The sequence below is a fragment of the Rhea americana genome, unplaced genomic scaffold (assembly GCF_003343005.1).
Source record: "Rhea americana isolate MKP2758 unplaced genomic scaffold, rheAme1 scaffold_318, whole genome shotgun sequence".
In the NCBI taxonomy this organism is placed as follows: Eukaryota; Metazoa; Chordata; class Aves; order Rheiformes; family Rheidae; genus Rhea; species Rhea americana.
Genome location: NW_028186444.1, coordinates 647,992 through 670,735, shown reverse-complemented (window position 1 = coordinate 670,735; position 22,744 = coordinate 647,992). Strand labels below are relative to the sequence as shown.

The 22,744-nt window shown below is 43.1% G+C and overlaps 1 protein-coding gene and 1 non-coding gene across 2 annotated transcripts in view; both read left to right on the top strand.

The window, feature by feature from the left end:
• Window positions 1-22,110, top strand: part of HSPA9 (heat shock protein family A (Hsp70) member 9) — a 45,054-nt gene extending 22,944 nt beyond the window's left edge. The window contains exons 4-19 of the mRNA XM_085310355.1: window positions 835-911; window positions 2,410-2,497; window positions 2,611-2,792; window positions 3,233-3,357; window positions 4,775-4,848; window positions 4,938-5,044; window positions 5,804-5,966; window positions 6,610-6,702; window positions 8,520-8,729; window positions 11,244-11,471; window positions 12,325-12,429; window positions 13,711-13,828; window positions 16,234-16,328; window positions 18,609-18,701; window positions 20,438-20,578; window positions 21,389-22,110. Coding sequence (XP_085166481.1) covers window positions 835-911; window positions 2,410-2,497; window positions 2,611-2,792; window positions 3,233-3,357; window positions 4,775-4,848; window positions 4,938-5,044; window positions 5,804-5,966; window positions 6,610-6,702; window positions 8,520-8,729; window positions 11,244-11,471; window positions 12,325-12,429; window positions 13,711-13,828; window positions 16,234-16,328; window positions 18,609-18,701; window positions 20,438-20,578; window positions 21,389-21,448 — 1,959 coding nt within the window. The 3' untranslated portion in view covers window positions 21,449-22,110. The remainder of the gene's footprint in view (window positions 1-834; window positions 912-2,409; window positions 2,498-2,610; window positions 2,793-3,232; window positions 3,358-4,774; window positions 4,849-4,937; window positions 5,045-5,803; window positions 5,967-6,609; window positions 6,703-8,519; window positions 8,730-11,243; window positions 11,472-12,324; window positions 12,430-13,710; window positions 13,829-16,233; window positions 16,329-18,608; window positions 18,702-20,437; window positions 20,579-21,388) is intronic.
• On the top strand, window positions 11,736-11,800 carry LOC146592828 (small nucleolar RNA SNORD63). The gene has a single exon (XR_014896525.1). It is a non-coding gene; the product is annotated as a small nucleolar RNA SNORD63 (small nucleolar RNA).
• Window positions 22,111-22,744: the final 634 nt, after the last annotated feature.

Genomic DNA, 22,744 nt, shown 5'->3' with positions numbered 1-22,744 from the left:
CCGCCGCGCCCCGTGGTGCCCCCGGGGGGGAAGGGGGCTCTGTTCTGCGCGGTTCTCTCCTTTCTTTCTTTTTTCCTTCTTTCCTTTTTTCTTCTTTTCTTTAAACCGTCGCGGATGCCGGGAGCTCCGGCTGCTCGCGCTGGGCCTGCCGCTGGCTGGCTCGCGTACTGAGCCGCTGCTGCTCGAGATAGCCCGGGCCGGCCTGGGCTGACGCCCTTGCCCGCTTGGGGGGTAGGGACAGGCCGAGCGTCTCGAGGGAGCAGCAAAATACTCACGTTTTGATACGGTTTTGTCTGTATTAAGATATTTTATTAAAAATTCTCTTTCACRACAAAGGATGATATATTTAGGGTTTTCCAAGTTACTGATGTGAGCATGCAAAGTTCTGGCCAGTGCAAAATTTTATTAGTTACTCTGAAAGCCTGAGTGCAGCTTCTTCAGGAGAAGTAGCTGGTCATTTGTTGCTGACTGTGCGTAAAACTTCAAGGAGCGGAGTTAATGTTTATCTGCTGCTGTTCGCTGCATAYTGAAGGTTCAGGTTAAGTTACTGAAGTTTGTTTTGCCAGCTAAATTGGTAGCATGTTAACAGAGTATTTTATATGAGTAAAATTGCTCAGYTCTGGTGGTACAGATCAGTTGTATCCATGACAAATGAAGGCAGTAATTGCTTTGTGACTATATGCCAGATTGAAGTTTTATCAATTTTTTGTTTAGTTTTAATTTAAGATTTAAAAAGTACAGTGTTGTAGTAGACCCATTTTACTTTGCGAGTAGTCTTCCTCTAAAAGTTATGGGTAGAAGATAATTTAACAYTGGAAACTATAACTTCATGAGAACATCTTTATTTTACAGACGTTCTGGAATGGCCTCAGTCAAAATGTTCTCAGAGCAGCATCGAGCAGAAAATATGCGTAAGTTTTTCCAAATTTTTTCAAGTCTGGCAGTTTGATGTTATCTTTATTGTCACCCTAATGCCAAAGCTGATTATTGGGGTCAAAGATGGAGAAACGGAACAAAAACAGCAAGCTGGACTTGCTATTTTCTACTCCATGAGCAATTAAGAAGTTTGGTAACAAGTTTTCTATTAGGAACTGTTTTTAAAGGCAAAATTGCAGTAAGTGCAGAGTGCAAGAACCAATTAGTTGCAACAATAAAATTCACTTTTTTTTCACCCTCACCATGGCAGCTGCTGAAAAAGAGGTAAAACCAGAACCYATGCTTGTCACTTTTCTAAGGCTTTATCTCTTTATTTTTTTTATATTTTTTTTYCCAGGGGAACATTTAGAACTGTTCTTCCCCCATACCTCTACAAAGAGCAGCCTCTACAAAGTGTGTTTAGGGATTCACTGTTTGCCACACAAACCCAACAAACTGTTGTAAACTGACAGTTATTCTCTCCATCTCTACATGTCATGAAAATCAGAGTGATCARCTGCTCTGTTTCACTGCAGATATACAAGCTGTTTGGAACTAGTTTATTTTACTTGCCTTTTTTTCTTGTTACAAGATACTGAAAAAAATGTTTTGTAACTGGCATTGTTATAATTAGGGGCACAAAGACATGGGGAATCTGTGCGCGTTAGGAAAACTGCCCAGGTTTTAATTACTCCAGAGAAGCTGAACAGCTGCTCATTTTCAGGATTGCTGCTTTATGGTATCTGAACCAGGCTCACTTTCTTAAAGTGAGGGACTTTGTGTTGGGGAGTGTGAGAAGATGGTATCCTGGTAAGGAAGAAGGCCCTGCTCTGGCTTCAGTATGCTTTCTTCATCCCAGAATATGAYTTTATCTATCAGATAAAACCATGACTCTGAGTTCTCTCTAGCCTTAAAAGAGTGAATATACACTTCCTAGAAGAAATAAAGGATTCAAATTTGGCTTGTGTRGGAACCACTCCCACTTTTCAGGATTCATTTGTTGATCTGCAGGATCAAAAAAATGGTTAACTGTAGCTCTGCCTCAGGGAGTTTTGCTTGGATTTAGCCAGTTCTGTCTGACATGTTAAGCATTGCTTAAAAATAAATCAGTGCAATATTTTTTTAAAACTCTCAGTCCAGGTGGTTATTTTCAAACACAAGTTTGAGTATGAACATCAAAACTAACCAAAAACAAGTCCAGAATTCATATAGCAAAGTCTATTCTGATGAAAAATAATGTTTCACATATTTAGATAAACAAGTAGAGATTTAGATATAAATGATCTGATTGAATACAAAGACACTTAGTATGAGGTTGAYTTCCGGTGTAAGGTGTTCTCTGGCTTTGACTCTTAGGCTCAGGATAAAATAGCGATTTACTTCTGGTGAAAAATTACTTTATCATCCCTTCAGGATAGGAAGTTTTCTTGCCATCTAGTTAGTTGTCATCTTCCTTYAGTAGTAATCTTATTTTCTGTGTAATATGCTTTGCAGCTCAGAGGCAATCAAAGGTGCCGTTATTGGAATTGATTTGGGTACGACAAACTCCTGTGTGGCAGTTATGGAAGGAAAACAAGCTAAAGTAAGTCAAAAGTAAATACCAGTTTGCAGCAGCTGTACTAGAGKTTGAATGTCTGACTTGGTGTTTTCAAAGGCAGTATTCCTTGATGCYGTCCTCTTACGGTTTTTATATAGGTGCTGGAAAACTCTGAAGGTGCCCGAACGACGCCTTCGGTGGTTGCGTTCACAGCTGATGGGGAGCGCTTGGTCGGGATGCCAGCGAAGCGGCAGGCGGTGACGAACCCGCATAATACCTTCTACGCTACCAAGCGTCTCATCGGGCGGCGTTTTGATGACGCTGAAGTGAAGAAGGATATGTAAGTGAGGGTGAAAAACAGTTCCCCCTGTAGCAGAAAACATAYAAAATACGCTGCATAGCATGGCTTAAATAGTTCATGTATGTAAGAGGTTTTCAGGGTTGAAGTTGGATAGTAGGCTTTTTAGTCTCTTTCCCCACAGCCTTGCTGATGCTGTGCAGAACAGTCAGTATTTGCCAAAAGAGCTGTTGAGTCCGTACAGCAAGTGCTGTACAATCATATCTAAGGTTTATGATTAAATGATTGCAGTTGAATAAGGGGGAGAAGTAGTACATTGGCACTTCTGGGGCTCCCCAGATCTGAGACTGTCATTGGAAAGTTCAGTATTCTTTGTCAAAAACCTGTATGTGGTGTTCTGCTGATATTAATTGTAAAGGTTTTGTGCTGTATGTGGTGCCATTGATACAGAAATTAGATACGTAATTCTTTTTGCTTTTTAGTAAGAATGTTCCATTTAAAATAGTCCGTGCCTCCAATGGTGACGCCTGGGTAGAAGCTCATGGGAAACTCTATTCTCCAAGCCAGATTGGTGCCTTTGTACTAATGAAGATGAAAGAAACAGCAGGTTGGTACAGCTTGGTCTTYGCTGTGTTTGAACACAGACATGACCCTGGTACTGGGCACTGGTAAAGGGATGGGCTGCAGCTGTGAAAAACATTTCTTGATTCTGGAACCCTTGCACAGCAGAGTGGAGGAGTRCAGTGATGGGCTGCTATGTAGCCTCGAGAATCAATCTTCCTGCCTCAAACTGGGGTCTTTGACAAGATGTTAGTGTTTTATTTAAACCATATTCTTACCAAAATGGAATACTGCTTTGAGGTAGCTGAATTACCTGYCTGGCAAATGGGTTTTACCTACTTTATAATAAAGTCTCTATCGTGAGTTACAAGAAGGAATGTTGTATTGAACTGGAGACTTTTTTCTCCCTTTCAGTTCTTAAYACAGTTTCAGGAGGGAACTGAATACAATACATAGGAGGAAAAAAAAACATAGTTGTCTTCTGGTTTGGAAAGCACTCATGCATTCAGCATTGTATATTTGGAGGACAAGACTGAGTGTTCCTGAGGGTTCACCAAAGATACTGCAGTGTTAGATCCAGGGAACTGGCTGAAGTTCCACCCAAAAATGAAGTAGGAGTATGTGGTGTGGGAGGCGTCCAGATGTGATGATTGTGGCTTATTTCAGAACTGAGGACGGTGCTGCTTTGCCTTGAACAGCAGAAGGCTGCTTCCTCTAGGTCAGCTGGCTTTTGCCCTAGATGCTACCTGAATTTTGGTGGAATGAACTGGYTTTCCAAGCAAAACAAAATAATGCWGCAAGTAAGAGCTGTACAGGGTTAGTGCATARGCACAAATCCTGTTGGCGTGTTGTCTCYGCATCACATGCGTTCTCRTTTTTTTTAGCAGGTCTGAATCTGCATTTGATCACAACCTGCCCTTTTTCAGGAGAATAAGATTCTGACATTAAATTAGGCTGTAATGTGTCTTTCTGACATACTGCATGTAATGTTTCCAACACTTGCTTGCAAACGTGTAGTCTGTGTGCATTATTTGTAGCGTATAAATGTTACTTATAGTAGACCTTATAAAAAAGGAACCAAACTGAATAAATAGTAAGTGGATTGCATGATGGATGCTCCAAAGAAACAAAGGAAACTTCAGTCTTGCAGCCCAAAAAGGTAAGTTAAACTCAGAAAAATTCCTATGCATTAGCTCCRTCTGGTTACTGATCAAGGACAAAGGTGCTTTGCTGTGCTCTGTCAGAGGTTTACAGACTATTCCAAGTTGCATGAAAAAGAAAAGTTTCAGATTTGGTGCAGTTCCCTCTGCATTTTCCCAGAAAACAGCAGGTTTTTGAGCAGCAAGATTCTCTTCTGTTCTTAATTGAGAGAAAAAATTTCAAACGAAGTGGTAATTTGGTTGGCGTTTTAATTATGARGGTAACCTGTTCTGTCTTTTTTTCCTCCTTCCCTCCTCCTCCAGAAAACTACCTGGGACATTCAGCAAAGAATGCTGTGATCACAGTCCCTGCTTACTTCAATGATTCTCAAAGACAGGTATTCACCAAGCTGTAAGGGGTTTTTATTTGGCTTTTAAGCTGTGTGTAGTTTCTCTCAATTGTCAACACTTTTTTTCTTCTCTTCAGGCTACAAAAGATGCTGGGCAGATTGCTGGCTTGAATGTTTTGAGAGTGATTAATGAACCAACAGCAGCTGCACTTGCCTATGGTCTGGATAAGTCTGAAGACAAAATGTAAGTGCTTGTTCATAACACCTGCCCTTGTTTAAATAACCATGCTGTAATTCATGTTGTAAATGCATCTTCTGGTGTTTTGGGGGGTTTTCTTTGCCTTTTGTTCTGTTTTGAGAAATCCTTGAACTTAATTACCAAAGCTGAGTGTCAGTTTTAGCTATATTACCTGTAGGTAGCAGTGACAAGTGTGGAAGACAGCTGACTGTTGGCATTGGTGCTTAAGGGTGACATAGGAGTTATGTTCAGGCTTGGTGCCCAGTGTCTGTAGCTTGCTTGTCCTCTCTAGACTGCGTTCTGCCTTCTAGCCCTGTCAGATGTGGTTATATAAATGCATGGAGCTTTTTGACACCAGCTTTGTATGTCTGATGAAGATTACAGTGTTGTGAAAGCCTCATGTTTTGCAAAACATTTTTCATAATGATTCCAGTGTCCCTGCACTTCTCATTAGGTGYGCATGTCCCCTTTTTGAAGAAGTAATTACGAAACCCTGTGTGTAGRAGCTTTTTCTTGGGAAGTAATCTGTGGGGTTACGTGCTATCATAGTGCAGCAGGCCTTGCAGAGAAGACTTCCACGTGGACTCAGTGTGCCCAACGAATGGGTACGCTATGTAATTTGATTGCTGTTGTCTTCAGAGAAGGTTTTTGACTGACTCTGTGGATGACAACAATGTGAATTCTGCACACCTCACCTGGACAGGATGCTTTTGAGCTACACAACTTTGTCTAGAAAGTAATGTTTTTCTACCTTTGTTCTTGTAGTATTGCAGTCTATGACTTGGGTGGTGGCACTTTTGATATTTCCATTTTGGAAATCCAGAAAGGAGTCTTTGAGGTGAAGTCCACCAATGGTGACACCTTCTTAGGTGGAGAAGATTTTGACCAGGCTCTACTACAGCATATTGTTAAAGAGTTCAAGAGAGAGGTAAGATGTCTTGTCAGAAGTCAGCTTGTGTTTAAACTTGGTTTAACTTCTGTAGAAGGATTATTAGGACTTAGGTTGTCATCTGTGGCACACCTGAGATTTCAAAGCAGGGTATTAAAGCTGTGCTTAGCCTGGCTTCCAGTTCTTAGGTTTATTTACTTGAGGCAGAATATTCTTCTCCTGGAAAACAGATGAAATGCTTGGACTTCTGCTTTTTCCCTGTAGTGTAGCAAGACTATCATATACATAGTCTGCTCACTATTATAAATGTTGAATATGTCAATACACGTGCACATAGTACAGTACGGGGTTGCCAATGGAAAACTGCAATGTTATTCCTACTCCRTTGCTAATCCAGTCTTGCTTTTATATTCTATGATGCGTCAGCTTCTCTAAGCTTTAATCAGTAACTTGCTGTGCAGTTATTTTTGGAGCAGTGAGAATTTGCAGATTTTTTTAAAATCCTAAATACATTTGCCAGAGCTGAGAGAGTTCAGCAGGAAGTGTACATATCGGGCTATATTTCTGCAGACKTTCTTGAAGTAAAGCATGGTCGAAAGATGCATTGCAATGAAGAGAAGCACTCCGTGGCTGCTGTGCGAAAGCTAACAGTCTGTTAACCCGTGTTTTCTTTGTCACTTAGACGGGTGTTGACCTGACTAAAGACAACATGGCCCTTCAAAGGGTGAGGGAAGCATCAGAGAAAGCAAAGTGCGAGCTTTCCTCGTCTGTGCAGGTAGGTGGCTGTGCTCAAAGCTGTCCGGTAAACATTTTGATGCAAAAAGATTTGTTTCCAAAAGGTATATATAGTTGCTGCTTTTCTCTTTTAGTGGCAGAAGAAACTTCRGTGTAACCAAATGACTTAGCTTAACTGAAAATCTTTTAGCAGGATAGTGTGTCAGTGTCTGGGAGAGAAATTAGTAGTTTGAAACTTAGAATGGGAGCAGATGATGGTTTTTTGCCTGTTCTGAACACCAGAAGATGTTTTCTTATCTTGCAGGGAATGTGACCTTGTTCACAACTTATTGTGCATTTCAGAACTGTGATGGGCACTAGGGGATTTAGCTGCAGTTAGGTACTGCTGCATTTGTGGAAGCCCTTGTGGTTTGTGGKGATGTTCTAGCAGTTCCAAAATCTTGTAGTGCTATTTGTATAGTACAAAYTGTTGTGCAGCTGAATTTATACCACTGAAACAGCCAAGTCTAAGAAGAAATAATTTTTGCAGAGTATCTTATTTCCCTATAGAAGGGTTGCGTAGATAGTGGGCAGTTTATACCCATTTTTCTTCACCTGCTTCATAYGGAAATGCATTTAGGCCTATTCTTTATTCATTATTGAATAAGGAGCTGGAGGAGCAGCAAATTAGGGGGGTGTGATAGCTTTGCTGAAATGAAATTAAGGTCAGTTGTATGGTAATTGAAACGAGGATTCTGGCAATTTTTAGGTTTTGAATAAGCTTTTCTTTTTGATGGTGGTCTTTTTGTTGGCCAGTGGAGAACCTACAGGAAGGAGTTGAGGCCAGTCACAATAGTTGCATAGTTCTGCCAAAAATGTGGCAGGCTGCTTTAYTAGCTCGAGAGCTGACAAATACAATATGTTCATACTAGGAAAAATTAGAATTAGAATTCCTTAACTCTTCAGCAGTGAAGAAAAACTGCTTAGTTTTGGCCCAATTCTTCCCAGTATTTTTGACTGTGATACTAGAAAGGGAATGCATTGATCTAGCCAGTAATGTGAGTTCAGGGTCATGTGTTGTAAACTTAATCTCTAGAGCTTAAACCGTTAATGTTTTGACTTGCTTTGATTTGTAGTATCTCTTGTCAGCATAACTCAGCATCTGAACAAGATGGTTTTAGTCTATGCTTTGCTTCAAAAATCAAGCATGTGAATTTGTGAGGTCTCTTGCACAAACAGCCAAGAAAAACGGGGATTATGGTCCCTGGCACTGATGAATTTAGTTGTTTACAATTTATTTATAAGTTGCTAGCATTTAAAGAAACAGTTATGAGTTATTTCCTCGAAGTAGGTTGTCTTAAGATGAAATGTTAGGCAGTCATTTGACAGGCTTTCTGATTTTGATGGACTCTTCTGTGCTGTATTAAAGGGAGGGAATGAGGCTTGTAAATTCTAATATTTCACCTCTTGCCTCCTGGCTATGATAAAAATTAAATACTACTGCTTCCGAGCACTACTGCAAAGATGGTTTCATTTCAAATTGTTTGTTTATAGTAACATTAGCGGATGATGAGTGTAAAACAACATTGCCTAAGCTGTGAAGAGCACTRTTTCTTAATGATAAACAAAGTAACGCAGAATATCAGAATTTGTACTGAATAGTTGTAACCATGAGATTTCTAACCAGATTTCTCCTATCTCTTGTCCGAAATACGAAAATGTTCCTCATGTCACTCCCAGCCTGGGATCTGGGGTAAACAGTAATGTAGAAATGTCGAGTCAGGCAYGACAGAACCTTTGGCTTGGTACAAAACCAGCATGTAGCCGCCCTGTTTTCTAGTTCCTACCCTTGACACCTTGTCCACTTCTGTGCTGCAGACCGATATTAACTTGCCGTACCTTACTATGGATGCCTCCGGACCAAAGCATTTGAACATGAAGCTGAGTCGTTCGCAGTTTGAGGGCATTGTAGCCGATCTGATCAGGCGGACAGTAGCGCCGTGCCAGAAAGCCATGCAGGATGCTGAAGTCGGCAAGAGTGATATCGGTGAAGTCATCCTAGTTGGTGGTATGACCAGAATGCCAAAGGTATGACATGTTTCYCTTTTTGAGACAAAGCTGGTGCTGCTACCTAGTACTTATTTTTAAGGGTGTTCTGAAATGGAAGAATCAGAAGCCTGGTAACTGCAGTTCTTATAGTAAAAGGCCCCCAGGAGTAGATCATGTGTGCCAAGTAGTGATGTGAAAGCAGCAGCAACGGACTCCCATCGTGCCTGGGCTCAACTTGAATCTGGGGGATGCGGCTGAATTGCACCTTACAAATGGGAGCTACCAGGAGTTAAAAGTTGAGTTGAATTTTTTTTGATGTGAACAGAACATAAGCAGCATTATTGAGATATACAAATTTTTTTCTTTCTCTTTTTGTGGAATGTATGTGGTAGAGGTACATTTCCAATGGCAATAACCTGTTGGGAATCTTTGCCTTCCTGTGGCTTTGCTTCTCTGTATAGAAGAGCACCTGTAGCTTGACCATTGTAGCTAGCTGTGAAGACCCTGCACAAGCAGAATTGTTCTGTTAACTGCTGCTTTGCTTGTATATATTTTGCTGTTTGCAGTTGCTTTGTCAAGCATGTTTAATAAGCTCTTCTAAGCACTAGTTACCCAAGTATTTGGCCCTCATGCTCTGTGGTGATAAGCACCAACAGGTGACTTAAAAGCTTGCTTTGCTGACATGCACAGTCTTGCAGTTCAGGAGCTGTCTGCTGGTGATTTACCGTTCTTGTCTGCAGCAATGCAGGTGACTGTTCAGCTCCCCTGTGGTCAGTGCTGAGCGTGTACACTACCCTCTTCAGCTTGTTTTTTTTCATGTAGAGATCACTAAAATGTTCTGCAGGATCTGTCAGGCTTCRACCATTTGTTTGCTGTTATCATTTGTGATTCACAGGTCTTTGCTAGGATTGTGCATATTTTGGGCATGTTTTGCCTGGGATTAAATTTCTTCCTCCCCTGGAAGTACTGAACGACCCTAGTAGGCAGAGGTCGTATTAGTGTGTACAGATGGCCATCCAGGCAAGGGAGCCAGGGCAATAAGATAAGCAAAARCTACTACTTTGTCCAAAACTCAGGTAGGGTAACTGCTGCACCTCCTTGAAGTCCCTGCTGTTTAAGCTGGATAAAAGAAAAACGGTGTGGTTAACTTTGTATAAGGGGACGAAACTGCCTCTGAAAGCTTAGGAAGCCCTTTGGTGAAGTATTACCTGTCTTTTCGGGGCAGAATACAGTAGTTTAATATGGGAGAGGGAATCRTTGTTTAACCCTAGCACCTGTGGCTTTGAGGTTACATAATGCTTCACTGAATGCTGCAGTCAGCTGTGGCTCAGCTGGACATGGAGATCWGTGCTCGTGTGGTGCACAGAGTCTTCTCGTGTGTGTTGTCCTGTTCTGCTGCACCCCTGCTAGGAGGAAGTTTGTGTTCTTTGGAGTATCACATGGGCAGTGCTCCAGGAAACATAAAATGGGTGGTTAGAAGTAGTGTTTCTTCTGTGCTTTAAAATATGCCTCCAGAGGGGAAGAATTGCACTTAATTATATACTCATGTGGTGTCTTCCTTTGTAACGAACACTCCCTGCAGATGTCTCTTGGCTTAAGTGCAAAGGAGTTGGATGTTTGCTTCCAGCACATAGTTTCCCAGGCACATTGTGCTCACCTGTGCAGATGTTTGCCTGGGTAGGGCTTGACTAGTGCAGGGAGGAGGGAAGCTGTGAGCAGAAGCCAGGTCCCACACCTCTCTGTTGTGAGAGAGGAGTGGACTAGACAACTGTGGCTGTATTGCAGATACCTAATTGCATTCCCATCTGGATACTGCAGCAGTATATCTGTTGCAATCATGAGCACATCGTCCTGAAAGGGCAAAACAGTGAAAAAGCTAGTAACAGAGCTCAGTCTGCTGACATAGCAGATCTATGTCCCTGGTGAAATAGCCCATTAAATAAAGGATTTGAAAACGAAGAGTTTGCCCTTCATACAGCTTCATTTTCTTTTTATTACACCCAAACAAGATGAACTGTCCTTCTGCTCTGGATTTTTTTGACCTTCCCCTGTGCTCTGCCTCCACAATTGTGCTGTCCTTGACAGCTGTGTTCTGCCCAGTGTTGGCTTGCGCAAATTCCAGGGAAGTAACGCTTGACTCCTGCRTGATAAGCACGGAGTGATCCCTTTTTAAAAATAAAAAAGGCTGGGCTGTATGAAAGCGCCAGTGTAGGTGAGTACTSGAGTTGACTTGCAGCTGGCAAACTTCATTGCAAGAAGGCCTACAGAGAAGGGATTATCTAGAATAAAATGAATGCATTTAACAGGGCATGTGGAAGATGGGGCTTGGAACAACTACGTACCTGAAGTTCAGCCTTTCTGTCATGCCACAGAGTTACGTGACAGCGGAAGTGTAAAGGAGGAGCTTTTAAAGGGGCTGAGCAGGGTGGGATACCCAAGTTGAGGGTTTCTCCTCCTCTGGTACCTGTAACCGAGGCTGCCTGAGTGGTGTGGCTGCAGCRCTGGGCGGTAACAGTTTGCTCTGCATACAAGCTGTGCTTTCTCCCCATTCAGGTGCAACAGACTGTACAGGATTTGTTTGGCCGCGCTCCTAGCAAAGCAGTTAATCCTGATGAAGCCGTTGCTATTGGTGCAGCTATCCAAGGTGGTGTCTTAGCTGGTGATGTTACTGATGTGCTGCTGCTGGATGTAACTCCCCTGTCCTTGGGAATTGAGACACTGGGAGGYGTCTTCACAAAGCTCATCAACAGGAATACTACTATTCCAACTAAGAAGAGTCAGGTACATATTGACTCTGCATGGATGGATGAGTGTTTTATGGTGTACTCAAACAGCCATTGCATACTGCACAAAGCATCCTGATCATCCTGTCTCCTCTGCTGGCAGAGCTGAGGTGGAAGGAGAAAAAGGATTTAGTCAGCCACTGAGTATTTCTGTTAAGTACTAGCCTCCCCCAAGAGGAGGGTAAGTTGAGTTAACACATGCCAAGATATCCCAGGATGTTTTTGACCTAGTCAGGAACACAGAGTGTGTGTGTGTGTGTGTGTGCTGTGATGTAACTGTCAACACATCATTCTGAAGAGCTGTGTGGAGACCTGTAACTGAGCACCACACCCAGCTTGAGAGTACCTTTGGTAGTCTGTGTGCCTAGGAAGGATTACTTCCCCCGCCCCTTTCCAGATGTTTGAGTGTTGTAGGGCCCTAGCAGATCTGGATGTGCTCTTTTCTCTCACTTTATTGGCTGGATCCACTATAGTCTACTCCTACTGATAACCCTTTTTTGCTCTAGGGTGTGGGGCTCAGGCAAGAGCTGTACTGTTCCAGGAGGAAACGCTCTGGTAATGTGGCCGCTTGCCACTGGCGCCTGCTGCCGACGTGGCATTACCAGTGTTGGGGTGCTCAAATGCATGTAGGACAAGATGCCAGTAAACTAGGGTGTTGCTAGTTTTGCTGCCTCGGTGGTTTGTTAGAGCTTTTTAAAGAACAGAGGCATAATAAGCATTCAGTGATTCTTCATGCCTTCAGCTTAGCTTTTCTTTATACCTTTCCTTATTGTTTAATCGGCTTGTAACTGCTTTTGTTCATATGTTGCAACTTAGTAGCTATTCAGTAACTTCTTGTTTGTTTCTTACAGGTATTTTCTACAGCTGCTGATGGACAGACTCAAGTGGAGATTAAAGTATGCCAGGGGGAGAGAGAGATGGCTAGTGACAACAAACTTCTTGGCCAGTTCACATTGGTATGTTGGCTCTCAGTATTCATGACCTTAGACTTGACCAACTTTGAAAAGTTCAAAGCCTTCTCTGTTTCAGAGACTTGCCTTCAAGGCAGTTTTGTTTGGTTTTGTTGTTGTTTTTCCAGAAAACATTTGATTTTTTTTTTAAGCCTCCAAATGTAGAATTCCATTCTGGGACAGCCTTTCAGTAGCACAGGAAGAACAGCTAGTCTTTAATATGGAGGCTTAAGTTTCTGAGCAGGGTTACATGGTGCAGTGGCTGCTGTAGCTTTAGGACAAGGCACAATCACCTGGAAGGACCCTCTCCAGTTCTGGTTGCAAAGAGGAAAAAGCTCTGTAGTACCAGGCCTGTGCAGTGGATATGCTGACCTTTCCTCTGGTCGCTGTCATCAGGTGGTGATTTTGTTGCAGAGACTAGACTTGAGTCAGCAGGTTCCATGTTATGTGCAGCCCCTAGGGGAGCCTGTTTCTAGCCCGGTATACTTTTTTTTTTTCTTCCCCCCTTTTTTTTTTACCAGCACTTGTGGAACTACCATGTTTGTTGGAGAATGGCTGTTGCAAGGATGTTTGTGTGCAATATGCACACACATCTGCCGTTCAGTGTGGCTGACTAACCAGCTCCCTACACACAGTCAGTTTATTTGGCTATTGGTAACTGCAGTCTGCCTGAAAGTTGCTGATTTCATCCTGTCTGTTGATAGAGACTATTTTGGAGTGAGTTATGTTGAAAATGGACTTTCTGTCTCTCTGCTTTAAATTTCGCAACCTGGGGTCAGCAAAGCTTGGCATTGTCAACTGTTTGTCCAGTCTTGCTATTGCTAGGAAGAGCCCTCCAAAAGGGAAAGGATTTGCCTGTGTTTTGTAACTAAAGAGAGGTAGATTGCCTGTCACCATCTTAAGTCTAGTCACCTGCTTGAAGTCTAGTCACCTGCAGAGCAGAATTAAGAAAATGGAGCTTGCTGTCATGCCTCAAATGTGCATGAACAAGCGGCTTGTTCACTGTTAAAGCAGCAACTAAGTCATCTCCAAAACAAATGTGTGACCGCCTCTTGCGGTGTCTGTGCTGTCCTTCCTTCTGGGTGGAAATCTGTATCCTGTTAAATCTGTCAAAGTATTGCTAATTCACCACATGTGCTGACAGGCATTTAAATGGCTCAGCTGTGAGGCTTAGTTAATAGTTGAGTTAGCTGGCAGATCACCAAGATAATACACCCAGCACCGGAGGCTCATACCCTGAGCTCATGTCTGTGTGGGAGCTAATGGCTAAGTGCTTCTCATTTCCAGGTTGGAATTCCTCCAGCACCACGTGGAGTGCCCCAGATTGAGGTCACGTTTGACATTGATGCTAATGGTATCGTTCACGTTTCAGCGAAGGATAAAGGCACTGGGCGTGAACAGCAGAGTAAGTGCAAGTGCCCTGGTATGCTTTACAGGAAATAGAGAAAGATTCAGAGCAGCAGAGGTGGCTGCTCTAGGCACAGGGTGCTGGGGGTGACACTAGGTGACTCAAACGGTGACAGTGCTGCCCGCTGGGGATGCTGCAGTGTGTTACTTGGGATAAAGGTGGGGCAAGCAATGAGTTACAAGGGAGGTGTAGATAGATAAATCATCTCTGCTTAAGTGTTGCCACTGGGAAGGAGAGCAAGGGAGGTATAAAGAGGAGTTACTGAGAGTGAAATGGGGAAAGGAAGAAGTGACAACTGGCCCGTAGTTTCATTTTAAGGAAGTAAAGCCATCCTGTTAAATGCATAGCACTTTGTCAGAATGCCGACAAAGAGGGGAACAGAGATACCCACTGCCACCAACGAATGAATGCTCTCTGCTTCTGCCCRTTAGCCAGGTGCAATCTTCTTCTAAAACCTCTACTTGTGTCATGGGCAAGGAAGACCTCTCTGGCAGGGTTTTTTTCAGGTTTCAAATCAAATTGCCCTGTATGACAGTCTTTTCGTGGTCTTGCCCTCTGCTGTCATCAATGTAGCTGCATTTCAGCAGGACACAGTTGTTCCCTCGGGTTTTCTGTATGTACCGTCTCTCCTCCAGTCCCCGGAGAGGCAGTTCAATGCGCAGGTTGGCCCTCTCTCCGAGRGCTGGCAGGTTTGTTCATGGAGCACTGCTCCTGCTGCCTGCGGGAATGCCCTGTGTYGCCAAAGAACGTGGGGCAGTGATACAGGGCACCCCTGCTCACTCTAAGGGCACAGAAATTGGAGTTCAGGAGATGAGGAATCCTGCCTCTTAAGCAAGTTCCTCATGCTGGTTTGTGTGGTGTCCTCCTTGGTGTACTCTTCCTTTGGGAATGCCTTGTGCTAAGGCACTAATAGATCGCTGTCTGTTGAAAACTGCCTGCATGGAGGTGCCAGCTGTTAAGGGTAGAACAGAATTAGGAAGTTTCTTGTTGAATCTAAAGCATGTCAGATGTAGCTGATCAAACAAGCTTCATGCTAAGACTGTTTTATTTCTAACTACTTTATTGCAAAGATTTTGAAATTCAAGTGTCTGCAGGTATTCTGAGTAACCACCTCATTCATTTTCATTCATGTAGCCTCAAAACATCTCTAATTATCAGGAGGCTTGGCATCTTGAAGCTGTCAGTATGTTTTRCTCTGTAGTGCAATAAAATGTTAGGCCCACTGTTTTGTGGTAATTAATGATGTGGTTGTTGCTCCAAAGCTCAATTCYGGGCTCAGATACTGGGAGGTAGTAGAAAACTAATTGGAAGCGTTTGTAGATTTCCCTGATAGAAAGTAATCTCTTGTATCTCTAAGTGGAAAGTGTCTACACTGCCCTTCAGCTGTTTCTTGGAGGAAACCACAGGAGCAGTCAAAGGCATACTTCAATTAAGGAAAATACTGTTAGCTGTGTTATGACAACTTGAAGATACATTGTTCTTAATCGTGTAGTTTATTTTTTGGCTTAAATTTGTTTCTAAGAACACACTGTTGGTTTCCCTGTAGAGCTAAAAAGAGATTTTCCACACRCAATAAACTTCTAGCTCTGAATAAATATCTCCTGATAACAAGCAGCCAGAGTGTTTTTTTTTTTTTAGCTGCCTGTTTGTATGCAGACATGGTCCTAAATATGAAATTGATCTCCTCATCCTTCATTTGCATCTGAAGCACACTTGCTTGTGTTTAGGGTTTTGTACCATTTCTATACCATATTTGGTACAAAAACTTGTTTATAATAAGGATCTTGGTTTACCTTTATTCTGGACTTTGCAGAATTCAAGATGYCCTCTCTTTCCCAGTGAAATTGCATTTTTACTGTAAAACTTAGTTTATTTTTAAGCTATGCTTTATGGCACAAATGGAGCCARAAGGGCAGTGGGGGGAAAGGGACACTGTAGAATTGTGCAGTTGTGCCACTCTTACTTACTGAGGGAAGTGTGAGCAGCTGGGTGAGGAACATTCTCTTATCCTGCTTCTAGCCTGGGCTGCTTTCCAGCAGTGAAAGGAAACCCATGCCCTGGTAAAGTGATTCCTCCTATTGCTTTACCTGCCAGAACGCCCGTTTGGTTTGCATTGGCTTTCCAGGAGAGGGGACTGAAGAACAGTCCACTGGTCTGTGAATTGCTTCGACAAGGTGTCTGGGGAGTGAGCTGCAGAGTTCGTAGATCTAAGGTGTTGGGCTTTTATCTTGCAAGCTGCTTTGCTCTCTCTTCAAAGCCTGGCTGCCTTTGTGCTGCCCACAGGGTCTTCACAGATACAGAGTTGCTGAACCAGGTGACTGCTGTTGAGGGGATTTGGGAAATAATCTTTTTTCTTCAAAGGTGAGAGCATGCTCACTATTAATGCTTCTTCTCTAATGCAGTTGTTATCCAGTCTTCCGGTGGCCTTAGCAAAGATGAAATAGAGAACATGGTGAAGAATGCAGAGAAATACGCAGAGGARGACAGACGAAGAAAGGTAATTGTTGCGGTATCTGCCAGCTACTCGTGTATCTGCTGGTAACTGCCACGGTGTGTTATTAACTGTGCCTGGCTTGAAGGAGCTGTTGGTCCTAGTCTGCGCTTTCCCGAGTTGTTTTTGTGCCGCTATCTGCACATGTGCTTTTTTTCTTTATATCCAGTTTACACTTGGAAATTGCCTCATGCAAGAAGGTGCATGCACATACTCTTGGCACTTGGGCTTAGCTTAGGTAACTGGCCTTCTGTAATTAGTATGTAAACTCCTTCCTAAGGAATTACTGAGACTTGGAGACAGCAATAAACAAACTCACCTGTCTGTTATGTATGACAAACAGTTTTCCAAACATATTTATGCTTTYTGTCATCATGGCTCTTCGCTGTCCTGCCTGTTATCTTTGCTGTTTATCTGAAGTTGGCCTACTACAGCAAGGGTTCTTGCACTGATGTTGCTCCATTTAAATGGAGGCACTACAAGGGATATTTAAGCAACATTCTCTGAGTTTATTTTAAAGCTTAATTCATAAAGCCTACCAAGCAAAGCTATGCCTCAGCACACTTCCTTATGTGGGAAGTAGCTTTGTTGTCTTAAAAATATTACTGGCATCTTGAATGCTCTATCTCACTGAGCGTAGGATTTGCCTTCAGTGCAGGTGAAGCTGTCAGAAGATACTTGAAAGCCTCACTGACTTTGTTGGAAAAAACTGATACTTCCCACAGCTGAGTGACTAAACCTGTGATATTTGTAGGGTTAATGATTGGAACTAATTGGCTTAATGAGGGTAGTACTAATGAATTGCACTACTAAATATAGGGCATTGATTTTCAACAGATACAGTGAAGACCTATTCTGCRATATGGTGCCAGCCTGTGTTTAGTGATTACTGAAATTGGTACATTGAGCTTATCTGCTTTATGTTTTTCTAATCTGTGTAAACGTATTTTGGGTGTTCAGGCAGCACTGTGAATCTGACCCTCAGCAAAAGGGTTGGAGAATGCATGGAATAAATACACTGGAAGCAGCATCTCAATGCCTCAGAAGCTCTAGAGCCACAAAGCATTAGCTTATTAGCAATTACAAGTTAGATGCAGAACATGTAGAGACCTTGGTTTGAAAGTCCAACTGTTGAAGTAACTGCATCATTTCCAAGGAATGTAGGCTGTAGTATGGTACTTGTGAAGAGGCTGCACTAAAAACCTCTTCTTGTTGCCTTGCTTTAACTTCATGCCTTTGATCACTGAACTAGTATTATTTCTTCCCTATTGTAATCCTGAAATGGGATTCTTCTCTGTCTAGTGAGCTATCACATGATTAGATTGCTTTCTTAATTAACGTTTCTGCCTTTTTAGTTGACATGCATAACTGCACTTGTCAAAATTCCCTCATTGCACCTGTCTGATCGTGGTTTTATCATTATGGATGTATCATGAATGCATAAATGGAATTATCACTGTACTAGACTCAGCATTCTGCTGTGAACTGTACATCCAATGAGCAGTGAAGGCATAGTATAGAAACCAAACTATTTCTCATCAGCTTTCCTCCATAAGTGGTTGGTCTCCTGAGAATATTATTGCACTGTTCATGTAAACTGCTCTTTCAGATGGAGCAGGGTGGGTGCCCTAGAGAGTATTGCTTCATGTTGACACTTAGATTGAATTATCATGTCTCAGCAGAAGTAGCACTTACTGCTCTTAAAGCTTTCTACCCCTCTATCCCATGTTGGTTCTTCGCAGTAGTAGCTCGAATTTATTAACTAGCACAATGTTTGTTTGTTTGCTTCCTCCCCCCCCTTCACTGTTGATGTTACAAGCACTTAYAGTAAGAGGGTATCAGAAAAGCAGCCTAGCATTTTATTTGACCCTAGGCTTCCTCTGCAACAGGGGTATTAATAGTGAATAGTGTTTTTGAATAGCTGTGTGGCTTTTCTAAGGAGCAGAGCAGAGAGCTGTGCTGTCTCTGCAGCTGCTGGCTTTTCCAGTGTGCCGATAGCTATGCTGTATGCTGTGCTCCTGCTTCCAGGCAAGTGAGTTTTGCTGGGAGCGGAGGTGTGTGAGGACTGACGTTCGTAGCCTACCTATTTGGGCTTTTCCTGCAGCAGACTGCATCTAGAAATGGTTTGCTTGCATCTCCCCTTCCCCTTGCTGTTGAGGGGCCTGGGTGGGAGCTATAATGGAGCTGGGCARTTTGGGGGAAGAAATGTCAGTTGTTAGTTTATATGTACACAACTCAGTGCCAGTGATGTAWGAAGTGTAAGCCCTTATGACCCTTCTTCCCTAGGAACGTGTGGAAGCTGTAAACATGGCTGAAGGCATCATYCATGATACAGAATCGAAGATGGAGGAGTTCAAGGATCAGCTGCCAGCGGATGAGGTAGGTAGTTCTGAATCACTTAGCAATAAAGGAGGTAAGATTCCTTGCATATCTCTGCTTTAATGATGACTTTGTGCCAGAGTTTTTCCTGAACTCATAGCTGGCTTTCTATTCTGTGTAAAGATGGCACAGCCATTGACTCCWGATTTTTTTGCACTTGAGTAGAGGGAATGTGGTTCGTGGGAGGCCATAAGGACATGCTTATGAGGATGTGGCTTGGATAATAGCAAATACCCTGTTTCAAAGTATGAGTTCAGTGTCAGTGAAGATGTAAGCGCCTGTGAAGTTGTTGTTGAAAGGCTGCTTCTGCATGARTTATGTCCTTGACTTGGCCTTGCAGTGGTTTGATAAGAAGTGTGCTGTGCTGTGGCCTGTATGAGAGGGGAATTTAGCTCAAAAGCTAAGAGATTATAAACAGAGCCTGCCAGTGTATGAGCAGAGGGCCAGAGGCAAAGCTGCTRTGCAGTCCTGGCAGTCTCAGAACAGTATGAGTGTAAGACCCAAGAACTTGGAGGGAAMAAAAGTTGATGTACCCACTTCAATTTTTCTTGTCTTTGGAGCAAAGTGGATATTTAGTGTCGAGTGTTTTTAATACTGCTCTAAGTGACAATTTAGATGCCCCCTTAATGCAGAGACGCCTGCATTATGAATTTCAAAAGCCAGGTTTAAAACGGTTTCTGCAATTTTCAAGTTAGCAACTCTTGAAAACGGACCAAAAAGGCTCCTGGGGCTGTGTGGGGTGTTAAAGGGAACTAGACTGTAGTTTACTTGTAAGTGGCCTCTGATCAGTTTAAATACCAGAGGTGTTTTTCAGCTCCTCTTTAGGATAAATGTTGGTTTGCTGTGTGTTTGGAAGTGTGATCACTGGAGTTTTCACTCTCAGGAACACAGAGCGAAGCCTGTATCTCTGGTCCCTGCAGGAACTGTTCTGTTTTGGGGAATACCAAGGGCATGAGTGTAGCATGGCTTGGAAGCAGCTCTGTGCAGTCTGGGTGGAGGCGGGAGCCTGACATACAAGGCCTCAGTCGCCTTCCCCATCCTGTGAGTCTGAATGAGGAGAAAGCTGTGCCCACATTTTGACTGCAAAAACACTGCTGAGCAAGTGCTGCCAGCACAACTGTCCCCCAGTAACCTCGCTTCTCCAGGCCTGCCTCTCCAGCAGCGTGSCAGCCTGACAGAGAAATGCCAGACTGCGTGGAGGGTTTGACAGATGGTTACAGGGGCTGGGATGAGACCGTATTGCTTTTGTTTGCCTTCCTGCTCCTCCTACGTGCAACAAAGGGATTAAACAGGGTGGTGAATAGCATACGTCTTGGCTTTTTGACAGTGCCTTAAATATAGATGAAAACCAGCTTTCTTTTTCCCCCTACCTTGGCTCCTAGGGTGACTGACTCACTGGTGAGGTGTGCCAGGGAGAGCAGCTCTCATCCTTGGCGGGCTGCTCTGTCTCCACAGTGCATTCTATCCTTGGCGCCTCTGCTGACACTGCAAACAAGGGGACCAATTAATGCCAACTGTGGTGTATTTAGTGAGGTGGATATGTGCCCACTGGGAACTGGACATGATTCTAGTCCCTGCGGACTTTATGGCTTAATTTGAGACTTAACTTCATTGCTTTTGCGGGAGGGGAGGATGGCAGTTTTGCTGTGGCCAGCAGATGGGTGAAATGGCAGGAATGCTAYTTACAATGAACTGAGCGCAGCATTGCATCATGTTTGTTTGTAACTTATTTGCAGTGCAACAAATTGAAGGAAGAAATTGCTAAAATGAGGGAACTTCTGGCTCGTAAAGATACTGAAACAGGAGAAAACATCAGGCAGGCAGCAACCAGCCTGCAGCAGGCTTCCCTGAAACTCTTTGAAATGGCGTACAAGAAGGTAGGTTCARTCCCTTGTTTTTCACAGTGCTTGGATAGAGGAGGGAGCTGGGCCACCAAATGTTCAGGCAAGAGCTGTGCTGGCAGTAGCACTCAGTCTCAGTGCAGCTCCCTCTAAGTAACACTTGCTGTAGCAGCAGCTGTAGAAGGGCACTGCTGATGGCCTCAAATCTTTGCTGTCCTTCTGCAGGTAGCCTGCCTTACGGGCAKCATGTTACATTCCTCTAGAGAGTATTGTAGGAAAAACCCCTGGATGCCATTGATAAAGGAGCATCAGGAACTGGATATGGGTTTCTTCTGCATATGTAAGGTGCCTAGAGAAGTAATGTAATGTCTCAGCTATTTTAGCTGATTGTGTAACAGGCTCCTTGTTCAACCTGCCTAAAGTTGCAGGAAACAAGGCCATAAGGAGTTCCTTGTCCATCTTCGCAGTGAGAGGCCCACACATTTAAGCCCTTATTGGCAGATGTGTGCTTAACCTCTCTGGGGAGAAGCCTCCTAGGATAGAAATGTCATGTGCTGCTCAGGTGACCTTGTTGGTGATAAGCTCTCCTCACTGTTTAAAGCTTTTTTTTTTTTTTTTTTCCTCCTGATGTCAAACTGAAATACTCCGTGCGGCAGTGTAAGCCTGTCTGTACCACTGGAAAAGGGTAAATAGGAAGATAATTTCCTTCCTCTTAATAGCAGTCATGCAGAGATGAAGACGACTTCTCCAGTGCAGCATTATGCTTTTCAGTGAAATGTTTCTTGCATCTAGAACTAACTGAAGCAGCTAGTTGTTATTTTAACTAATAAACYGACTCTTTCATAGATGGCCTCAGAACGAGAGGGTTCTGGAAGTCCAGGAGATCAGAAAGAAGAGAAGCAATAAGAAGTCTGTCTTGCCTAGACTGGAGTATGAAGAGGAGGATGTTCTTGACGCTTGGGAGAGAAGGGACCTTCCTGAGCAGAAATGAGCAGAATTCAGACTTACTGTGTTTTTGCAGTACTCTATATATAAATTTCTTTAATGTATAAACTTAGTGATGTGTCTGCTAGATAAATTGTCACTTGATGAAAGTTAATTCATGCAAGACAGTTCTAAGTTTTTGGCCCTTCGGTATTCAACCAAGGCACCTGGGACTCGCTGATCATTTATTTCTGATACGACACAATGGTGTACTAAATTTAATGTYGGAGTTTGGAAACCATGTTGCTGAATCTAAGGATGGAGATGGAAGTCCTGGAGAGGAGTAACACCAGTGTAGATCCTCCTTGTGGAGCTTACTACCTTTGAACAGGTTACGGGCCCCGTGTACCGCAAAGACACGGCTGGCTATGTTGCTAGAGAACATTGAGATCTGCAGTTAACTTAGTATCTGTGTTCTGAAGGAGATGGGTTACTTCAAATTTAGCTGTAACATTATTTCTTACCAAAAMAAGGCTATGTGGAAGTTACGTACTTTGCTTGTCTGAGCCTTCTGCTCCATCCTGTGTCTGTTCTCTGCTTGTGGCAAAACAATTTCCTTGATAATAAAACTGTTATTGGATCCATTCTGGATTTTTTTAAAATAAAAACAGAAAAGTGTCCAACATGGAGTTCTTGATGTCCTGGCATATGATGGAGAATGTGGGCCTGCTAACTGCTTGTGAAACCTCCTGTGAAGGAGTTGGCTAGCTGTAGTGGTAGTTGGTTTCTGGTATTTGTACTTGATTCATGTGAAAGAGTACCTGGTTTAAGATTACGACCCATCTCCTCTGACAGTATCACTGCTGTGCTCGCAAGGAGGTGTGTGGAAGTTGTGGTGTGATCTGCAGTAGCTTATCTAGTCGAACTTCACCTTCAAACACTTGAGTGTTTGGGCTCAGCCTTCTGAAACACTGTAGACTTGAGAGCAGCACCACTTTTTTTTTTTTTTAAACTAGGTTTTCCTCCTTGGGGTGCAATCTCCTTGCCACAATGCATTCAGTCACCTCCTGTGTCTATTCTGAGATGTTCCCTTTTCCTCTTGTGCTGCTGTGTGTTCTTCTGGAAGGAAAAAGCAAACTTTACAGCTGCTTTGCCCTGACAGCTTAGGTAGTTAGGAGAGAGGAAAGGATTAGTTTTCCTGGCACTCTAGGCAGTTTTCTAATATACAGCTACTGGTGAAGGCTGCAAGTCCTGGTGCTTCCTTCTCTCGAGTTGGGG